General features: G+C 42.1%; 1 protein-coding gene and 1 long non-coding RNA gene across 3 annotated transcripts in view; one reads left to right on the plus strand and one right to left on the minus strand.

The window, feature by feature from the left end:
* LOC127000807 (uncharacterized) overlaps positions 1–5,539 on the plus strand; it is a 7,738-nt gene extending 2,199 nt beyond the window's left edge. Inside the window, exons 3-5 of the mRNA XM_050864863.1 lie at positions 1,614–1,789; positions 3,144–3,255; positions 4,142–5,539. Coding sequence (XP_050720820.1) covers positions 1,614–1,789; positions 3,144–3,255; positions 4,142–4,787 — 934 coding nt within the window. The 3' untranslated portion in view covers positions 4,788–5,539. The remainder of the gene's footprint in view (positions 1–1,613; positions 1,790–3,143; positions 3,256–4,141) is intronic.
* The window catches only part of LOC127000821 (uncharacterized), a 31,595-nt gene extending 23,009 nt beyond the window's left edge, over positions 1–8,586 (minus strand). The window contains exons 1-3 of one of the 2 annotated variants that reach the window (XR_007754537.1): positions 8,178–8,586; positions 7,475–7,916; positions 4,768–5,209 (exon numbers count right to left, since the gene is read on the minus strand). This is a non-coding gene — a long non-coding RNA (uncharacterized LOC127000821). Of the gene's footprint in view, positions 1–4,767; positions 5,210–7,474; positions 8,021–8,177 lie in introns of those variants that run through there. The other variant, XR_007754536.1, reaches the window with a different exon arrangement.
* Positions 8,587–10,280: the final 1,694 nt, after the last annotated feature.

The raw sequence follows: 10,280 nt of genomic DNA on the forward strand, positions 1-10,280 counted from the left end.
CCATTCATCTTCAATAAACTTTTGCTGCCATGTTCACTCTCTCTCTCTCTCTCTCTCTCTCTCTCTCTCTCTCTCTCTCTCTCTCTCTCTCTCTCTCTCTCTCTCGATTTCTTCCTAATTCCCTATTTACTCATTTTCCTCCCTCCCGTCTTCTTAAAATATGTCTTCTCATTCCCTTCCTTGTGTCTGTTTCTTATATCTATTTTATTTGTCTATTTCTCTCTCTTTTCTGTTGCTATTTTATCTACTATCCTTTCCTTGCATTACTGTCCCCTCTCTTTATTCTATCTTACGTTAACTTCAACTCCTCTCTCTCACCTACAACACACACTACATATCTATTCTTTTTTCTACTTTGTTCATCGTACGCATTTTTACACTTTCCATATCTTATTTTATATCTATCCGTCTTCCTTCATATCCCCTTATTCAGTCTTTCCTAGAACCAATACTACCATACTAGCTAACTATTTTATTCTCTTCTTTTAACCTCACAAATTCACTAGTCAAAGCAATCTTATTTTATCACAAGTGTTTCTTCATCTCTTTTCACCCTCTGTTGTCTCAAACTCACACGGTCAAACTACCTCTCTCTCCTCTTCTTTTCTGTTCTCGTTTCTCCTACTTATAGATTCAGTGCAGCATCAAGGGCATATCATTCTTCTATTATCTTTCTCTTCCTTCTCCTTTCTCCATCTTGATCTCTCTCACAGAACCTTCACTACAAAACGAGTGATCTCTTCTATTTTCTTCACCTCATAGATCTATCACACTTTCAAGGAACACAAGGCAATTTTCTTTCACGTCTGTTCTCCTTCTCGCTCTATTACCAACACACAACACTGCATACCTATTTACCTACTTATTTTCTTTTCTAGTTTCCGCCTCACAGATTCTCAAGTACTTCCAAAACCAATTTCTCAACTTCTTCATTATTCCTCCTCTCTCTCTTACCCCATCGTACATTATCCAACTCTCTCTCTTTTTCATTATTCCTCCACTCTCTCACACCCCAGACGTACATTATCAAACTCTCTCTCTATTCTTCTTTTCTCTCCGCCTCAAAGGTTATATGCAGCTTCTTTTTTCTCTTTTCCTTTGTCTCTCTCCACTTCACTCTCTCACCCAAAACATTCACTAACTAAACTAAATCTCTCTTCTATCCTTCACGCTTCTTCTTTTCCACTCTTTCTTTCCTTCCCTTCCATAACGCTCTGCACCCCAGCACCTACACTAACTAAACTGTCTATTCTTCCCTTTACGCTTCTTCTTTTTTCACTTTTCTACCCTTCCTTTCCTTTCCTTCCATCTCACTCTCTAACCCAGACGACTAATTCTTCTTCTACCCTTCACGCTTCTTCTTTTCCACTCTTCTTTTCTTCCCTTCCATAACGCTCTGCACCCCAGCACCTGCACTAACTAAACACTCTATTCTTTTTCACTTTCTATCCTTCCTTTCCTTTCCTTCCATCTCTCTCTCTAACCCAGACAAGTAATTATTCTCCCTACGGACGCAATACAGCTTTGATCTCTCTCCTCCACCGCCCTCTACATCTCCCATCTCAAATCTACACACACACAACTAACGCTCCCTCCCTTCTCTCCCCTCTTCAGATCCACGACACTTTCGGCGGCAAAAACTACCACTACTCCTGGTGCGTGGACGGCGGGCAGCGCTACACTTGGCAGGAGGCTTACAACTATTGCACGCGGCTGGGCCAAGGCTGGACCCCCGTGAACATTGAGACCCCGGCCGAGAACAGTTACATTGTGGGCATCGTGGGCAAGCGTGAGTATAATGTTGTGATGTTTAGGTTAGGTTAGGGGTAGTAGTGATGGTGGTTGAATGTTTAGTACTGTTGGTGATGGATGACTGGCTGGTTAGGTTGTGTGGTGGTGGTGGTGGTGATGTGAGGTGGTGATGTGAGAGAGAGAGAGAGAGAGAGAGAGAGAGAGAGAGAGAGAGAGAGAGAGAGAGAGAGAGAAGAGAGAGACAAATGGAATAGAGAAAGTGAAGAAAGAAGACAAAGGAGAGAAAAGATAAAAGAGAAGAAATAAGATGATGATAAAGGAGGAACAAGGAGAGGAGAATGATGGGGATGCTAGAATAGTGGAATGATGAAGAAGGAAGGAAGGAAGGAAGGAAGGAAGGAAAAGAGAGAGGAAGCGAGGGAAGGAGGAAGAGGAAGAAGAGGAGAGACTGAGAGATAGATGAAGGGAAGGAGAGAGAGAGAGAGAGAGAGAGAGAGAGAGAGAGAGAGAGAGAGAGAGAGAGAGAGAGAGAGAGAGAGAGAGAGAGAAGGAGGGAGGGAGATAAAGTGAAGGCCAGGTTGGAAAAAGAAAACGAGACGCGGGGAATGAATTTAAAGGGAAGACTAAAGAGAATGACTAAAAAGAGAGAAAACTTCCATAAACATTTAGAATTCTCATTTGTTATTTATTTTTTTCACTCTCCATTCCTGCAAACATTAATAATCAGGAGAATTTAGATCTCCCATAACTGAGTTTCACGATTTTTTTCATCATTATCCGTTCCTATATATATATGAAAAAGAAAACTTACGATATTCCAACAATTTTTTTTCATGAATCCTTGTAAAAAATAATGAAAACAAGAAAAAACGGCTACATTATTCCAAGCAGTTTTTTTCTACATCCATTCATGTAAAAATAAAATAAAGAAATTGTTATATATTTCAACCACCACCACTACTACTACTACTACTACTACTACCACCACTACTACTACTAGCACTACTACTACTACTACTACTACTACTACCACTACTACTACTACTACTACTACTACTACTACTACCACTACTACTACTACTACTACTACCACTACTACTACTACTACTACTACCACTACTACTACTACTACTACTTCTACTACTACTACTACTACTCTTAGTACAACAACTACTCAATTTTTCATCATGATCTTACTATTTTTTCTCCTATCTTTTATTTCCTTGTTCCATCTTTATTTTCTTTTTATCTTATTCCTTATTTTCACGCTATCCTATTTTCTCTTTCTCTTATCCATTCCTGTAAACAAACCACCGAATAATTCCATCTACCACCACCACTTCTACTACTACTACTACTACTACTAAACTGTTTCGTCACCCCCTCAACAGACCGTTCTCCCTGGATCTGGACTGGAGGCAACAGGCTGAACAACGAGGAGTTCATTTGGGAGTGGAGCAACAACCAGCCACTCACATATACCAAGTGGGACCAGAATGAACTGTAAGTGCATGTGTGTGTGTGTGTGTGTGTGTGTGTGTGTGTGTGTGTGTGTGTGTGTGTGTGTGTGTGTGTGTGTGTGTGATTTGAGTTCGCCTTTCTCTAATTCTCTATCTCTGTCTGTCTCACTGCACAGCTATTTATCTAACTATCCGACTAAACTATTTATCTCGAAGTGTAATTTAATATTTTCTTCCTAACCCATTTCTTTGTTTGTCTCTCTCTCTCTCTCTCTCTCTCTCTCTCTCTCTCTCTCTCTCTCTCTCTATATATATCTGTCACTCTATATATATATATATAAAAAAATATATATATAGATATATTTATATATATATATATATATATATATATATATATATATATATATATTCATTCATCTACCCTATTTTCCTTTTGCAGTGTGATCTATAAGTTAGTATTCCTCCCCTTCTCTAGCTGTATGTCAATCTCCATCTTCTATCCACCTATTTAACTACTCTAATTATCGATGTTTGTCAATCTCCATCTATATCTAATAATCAATCCACGTATATATCTATCAACCAGTGTTTATCTACTATATATTCCCTAACACACCTTTTCTCCTTTCACTCATTTACTATCGGTTTGTCTATCTCTATCTTTACAACTCCCAACCTATGATCACGTACCCTTACTTTAACTCGTCTAACCTATCCCAAAACACACCTCCTATCTCAAACCTACACTCACACAACCAACGCTCCCTTCTCTCCCCCTTTTTTTTATAACACACCATTTCTCCCTTATAAGCACATGTCTATCTCACTCTCTATATATTAATCTATCACCATAACCACCATCCCAAACCTCAACTATCACACACACACACTCGTACCTAACCACCCTTTCGCTCCCTCTTTCCCCCCAGCACCGGCGGCCCTCAGCCCGACAACAGCGAGGACAACAATGAGAGGTGCCTGGGCCTTATTAACCAGTACTACCCAGGCGATCTCATTACCTGGCACGACATCGGCTGCCACCACATAAAGCCGACCATCTGCGAGTACTTTGCTGGAGCTTCTGGTGGGTTGCAAGTGGGAGGCGGCGGTTCCGGTGGTCATATCGGTGATGGTGGTTCCGGTGGTCAATTCGGTGGTGGTGGTTCCGGTGGTCAAATCGGTGGTGATGGTTCCGGTGGTCAAATCGGTGGCGGTGGTTCCGGTGGTGAAATCGGTGATGGTGGTTCCGGTGGTGAAATCGGTGGTGGTGGTTGCGGTGGTCAAATCGGTGGTGGTGGTTCCGGTGGTGAAATCGGTGATGGTGGTTCCGGTGGTCAAATCGGTGGTGGTGGTTCCGGTGGTCAAATCGGTGGTGGTGGTTCCGGTGGTCAAATCGGTGGTGGTGGTTCCGGTGGTCAAATCGGTGGTGGTGGTTCCGGTGGTCAAATCGGTGGCGGTGGTTCCGGTGGTCAAATCGGTGGTGGTGGTTCCGGTGGTCAAATCGGTGGTGGTGGTTGCGGTGGTCACATTGGTGTGGCTCCGGTGGAAGGCCCACCTATGGTTAAATTAAAGTAGTTACCCCTTTTAACCACTTTTGACTTGCCTCCCTGTTTGACTGTTTCCCGTTTTTCTTTTCTTGTCCGTCTTTTGGTTTTGCTTTGATTTGTATATTTTTCTACTCGTTCTTTACTTCTCTAGGTCCACTATGGTTAAAATAAAGTAGATACCCTTATGAACGTTTTGACTCGCAACCCTGTTTGACTGTTTCCCGTTTTCTTTTCTTGCCCGTCTTTTGGTTATGCTCTGATTTGTTTATTTTTTATAATCGTTCGTTACTTCTCTACGCCCAACTATGGTTAAATTAAAGTAGTTACCCCTTTTAACCACTTTTGACTTGCCTCCCTGTTTGGCTGTTTCCCGTTTTCCTTTTCTTGTCCGTCTTTTGTTTATGCTTTGATTTGTTTATTTCTATACTCCTTTATTTCTCCTAGGCCCACCTATGGTTAAAATAAAGTAGTTACCCTTATGAACGTTTTGACTTGCCTCCCTGTTTGACTGTTTCACGTTTTTCTTTTCTTCTTTCCCGTCTTTTGGTTATCCTTTCATTCGTTTACTTCTCTACTTTCTTTTATAAGGACAATGCACATGTTTTTTTTGTTCTTTTATTTATTTTTTGGCACTTGAGCTGCTCCTTTACTGTGAAAATAATATGTTCTTACTCTCTTTTATCTCTCGCTTTTACAACTCCTCCTCCTCCTCCTCCTCCCCGTTTTGATCCTTGTTCCATATTCCTCATTGTCCTCCTCTTCCTCCTCTTACATTCTATTTACCTATTCAAAGTAACCTGTCTGTTCTCTCCCCTACTCTGATTAAGCCATTTTCTTGTTTATTTGTTCCTGATCTCTTTTTTTTTCTTCGGGGGGGGCCTTTTTCTCCTCGTTCTCCTCTACTTCCTGCATCTATTTACATATTTAAATTGAAGTGTTATGGAGCTGAATCTTTCTTGTGAACACTGAGAAGGGAGGAAAACGTCGTGTGATGGCTTGGGTAACAACGACAACAATAACTACTAAGGTAAAACAGGAAGAGAGGTGCAGGTGCGTCAGTGAGTAGAGGGTAATGGTGACAGTGACAGGACTAAAATTTTGGTGAGTGACAAGACTAAAAATTTGGCGACAATAATCGGACAAAATTTTGGTGACAGTGACAGGACTAAAATTTTGCCGACCAGCCAGCCAGCCAGCCGCACCCCCCCCCCCTACCCCCCACACGCACCTCGCGGCCACCGCTCCTCAAAGCCCCCCCCCCCAAAAAAAAAAAAAAAACATGCGTCGCGTCCTACAGGGAACCACCGCCCGGCATCCCCTCCTGCCTGGGGCGCCGCAGGAGACGGGCGCCGGCCGGGGTCGGTTAGGGGCGCCCTTCGCACCGTGCCGGGCGTCACCCTCCTGCCGGGGTCGGTTAGGGGCGCCCTTCGCACCATGCCCGGCGCCACCACTATCCTTCACGTTGTGCCGGGGTGCCTCCCTCCTGCGGCCATTGACGCCCCCGGGCGGACATTGGTGTGTGTTTGGAGCGCTTCATGCGTGTTTGGGCGGGAAAACTGGCGAGCACGCGGCTTGGCCCCCCACCCCCACCCCACATTTCCAGCGTGCCCACGCCGCCGTTTCTCCCCCCCCCCCCACCCCCCCATCTCTATACCCCACCCTTCGCGAGCGGCGGCTTGTTAGGCAGTCTGTGGTTACCATTCCCCCTTCCTCTCCCTCTACCCCTTCCGCTATTGATTTTTTTTCAGTTTGCCAGCATGTGTGTGTGTGTGTGTGTGTGTGTGTGTGTGTGTGTGTGTGTGTGTGTGTGTGTGTGTGTGTGTGTGTTACTGTTGATCTTCATATTGGTTGGAGTTATATCGATTGCCTTTTCGGTGAGGGAGTAGGAACGGGAAAAAGTGGGTTTTAAATTTTTTTATTGAAATATAGTGGAAAAAAACTGGTATGACAAGTTATTATATTACCTTAATCTAGTTTCTTTTATTTGTTCTTGTCTTATTTCTGCCTTAACTGATTTTTTTTCTTAATCTAGTCTAAATACATGCTAAGCCAAAGGTAGAGTACCAAAACACACACGCGCTATAAAAATCGGTGGTGGTGGTTCCGGTGGTCAAATCGGTGGTGATGGTTCCGGTGGTCAAATCGGTGATGGTGGTTCCGGTGGTCAAATCGGTGATGGTGGTTCCGGTGGTCAGATCGGTGGTGGTGGTTCCGGTGGTCAAATCGGTGGTGATGGTGGTTCCGGTGGTCAAATCGGTGGTGATGGTGGTTCCGGTGGTCAAATCGGTGGTGGTGGTTCCGGTGGTCAAATCGATGATGGTGGTTCCGGTGGTCAAATCGGTGATGGTGGTTCCGGTGGTCAAATCGGTGATGGTGGTTCCGGTGGTCAAATCGGTGATGGTGGTTCCGGTGGTCATATCGGTGATGGTGGTTCCGGTGGTCATATCGGTGATGGTGGTTCCGGTGGTCAAATCGGTGGTGGTGGTTCCGGTGGTCATATCGGTGATGGTGGTTCCGGTGGTCAAATCGGTGATGGTGGTTCCGGTGGTCATATCGGTGATGGTGGTTCCGGTGGTCAAATCGGTGGTGGTGGTTCCGGTGGTCAAATCGGTGGCGGTGGTTCCGGTGGTCAAATCGGTGGTGGTGGTTCCGGTGGTCAAATCGGTGGTGGTGGTTGCGGTGGTCACATTGGTGTGGCTCCGGTGGAAGGCCCACCTATGGTTAAATTAAAGTAGTTACCCCTTTTAACCACTTTTGACTTGCCTCCCTGTTTGACTGTTTCCCGTTTTTCTTTTCTTGTCCGTCTTTTGGTTATGCTTTGATTTGTATATTTTTCTACTCGTTCTTTACTTCTCTAGGTCCACTATGGTTAAAATAAAGTAGTTACCCTTATGAACGTTTTGACTCGCAACCCTGTTTGACTGTTTCCCGTTTTCTTTTCTTGCCCGTCTTTTGGTTATGCTCTGATTTGTTTATTTTTTATAATCGTTCGTTACTTCTCTACGCCCAACTATGGTTAAATTAAAGTAGTTACCCCTTTTAACCACTTTTGACTTGCCTCCCTGTTTGGCTGTTTCCCGTTTTTCTTTTCTTGTCCGTCTTTTGTTTATGCTTTGATTTGTTTATTTCTATACTCCTTTATTTCTCCTAGGCCCACCTATGGTTAAAATAAAGTAGTTACCCTTATGAACGTTTTGACTTGCCTCCCTGTTTGACTGTTTCCCGTTTTTCTTTTCTTGTCCGTCTTTTGTTTATTTCTATACTCCTTCTTTATTTCTCCTAGGCCCAACTATGGTTAAAATAAAGTAGTTACCCTTATGAACGTTTTGACTTGCCTCCCTGTTTGACTGTTTCCCGTTTTTCTTTTCTTGTCGGTCTTTTGTTTATTTCTATACTCCTTTATTTCTCCTAGGCCCACCTATGGTTAAAATAAAGTAGTTACCCTTATGAACGTTTTGACTTGCCTCCCTGTTTGACTGTTTCCCGTTTTTCTTTTCTTCTTTCCCGTCTTTTGATTATCCTTTCATTCGTTTACTTCTCTACTTTCTTTTATAAGGACAATGCACATGTTTTTTTGTTCTTTTATTTATTTTTTGGCACTTGAGCTGCTCCTTTACTGTGAAAATAATATGTTCTTACTCTCTTTTATCTCTCGCTTTTACAACTCCTCCTCCTCCTCCTCCTCCCCGTTTTGATCCTTGTTCCATATTCCTCATTGTCCTCCTCTTCCTCCTCTTACATTCTATTTACCTATTCAAAGTAACCTGTCTGTTCTCTCCCCTACTCTGATTAAGCCATTTACTTGTTTACTTGTTCCTGATCTCTTTTTTTTTGGGGCATTTTTCTCCTAATCCTCGTCCTCCTCTACTTTCTGCATCTATTTACCCATTTAAATTGAAGTGTTATGGAGCTGAATCTTTCTTGTGAGCACTGAAAAGGGAGGAAAATGTCGTGTGATGGCTTCGGTAACAATGACAACAATAACTACTAAGGTATAACAGGAAGAGGTGTGCCCGTGAACGTGGGTTGTAAGTGGTCTTTAATGCGTGGGTGTATGGGTGATGTCTTGAGCATGAGTTGAAGTGAGGTTTGAAAAAGGGTTCATGTTAATTTAGTCCTTTCCTAAGTGGCATTATGAGGTGTGTGTGTATGTGTGTTGCTGTGAGTTAGAAGAAATACACATGACAAAAATAAATCTCATTGGTTTCTATTCAAACATCTGGCAGTCAGTTATGTGGACTAATAGAAGTTAAGCAGCATATTTCTTAGATAGGGAAATTAACATAGGATTAAAATATGATAGTTGTTGCTGTGAGTTAGAGAAAAGACGTCACTGGAAAAATCTCATAATACATAATCTCGTTCACTTAGTTGTGAGGCCAAGTCAAGTTAAAGAGCAGAATTCTTTGATAGAGAAATTAACATGAGTAAAAATAAATATGATTGTTGTTGCTGTGAGTTAGAGAAGAGACATGACTGGAAAATATCTAAATAGTTCCAGTATATAATCTCGTCCAGCTAATTATAAAGCCAAACAAATATTTGATAGAGAAATTAACACTGGAGTGAAAAAAATATCAGTTGCTTGCTGTGAGTTACGAGAAAATAGATATGACTGGACAAATATCTAGATAGTTCCTGTACATAATCTCGTCCAGTTAGCTGTGAGGCCAAGTTAAAAAGCAGAATTCTTTGATGGAGAAATTAACACTGGAGAAAAAAAATATCTTTGTTGCTTGCTGTGAGTTAGAGAAATAGACATGACTGGACAAATATCTAAATAGTTCCTCTACATAATCTCGTCCAGTTCGTTGTGAGGCCAAGTCAAGTAAAAACGCGGAATCATTTGAGAGAGAAATTAACGTACAAGGAAAAATATTGTTGTTGAGAAAATAGAATAGACTGAAAAAAAAACCATTATAATTCTTTTTGTATAAAGATCACCCAGTTAGTTGTGAGGCCAAGTAGTTAAAAAGCAGAAACCTTTGATACAGAAATTATCTTAGGAGTTAGAGAATAGATAAGACTTGAAAACTATCTTAATTCTTTGTATAAATATCACCCAGTTAGTTATGAGGGTTCCTTGATAGAGAGATGAACATGAGGGAAAAATATCGTTGGTGTTGAAATATTTTGAGTGTTGTTATGGCTTTCCTTAATTCAGCTGTTGGCCCATGTAAAGCAAAACTACATAATTGGTTGTTAGCGAAGCAGGTTAGTAGAGGAAACACGAGGAAACGAAACTAACCAGAGCAAACCAAGAGAGAAACAGGTTGGTAGACTCGACTGAAACACTGAAACGAGACGAAACTAACACCAAAACAAACCAAGAGGGAAACAGGTAGGTAGAGGAAACCAGAATGAAACCGAGATGAAACCAGAACCAAGAGAGAAAATTAAAAGCCGTGTTAGGGGGAGGCTTAGCTATTTTTTTTGCTCGGTTGAAATTATGAGAGACAGATAAAAGTGAGTTGGTTGCCTATCGCGTTGTGAAGTTTGTCTTGTGAGGAAGGTGCAATAA

The sequence above is a fragment of the Eriocheir sinensis genome, chromosome 19 (genome assembly GCF_024679095.1).
Source record: "Eriocheir sinensis breed Jianghai 21 chromosome 19, ASM2467909v1, whole genome shotgun sequence".
Lineage (NCBI taxonomy): Eukaryota > Metazoa > Arthropoda > Malacostraca > Decapoda > Varunidae > Eriocheir > Eriocheir sinensis.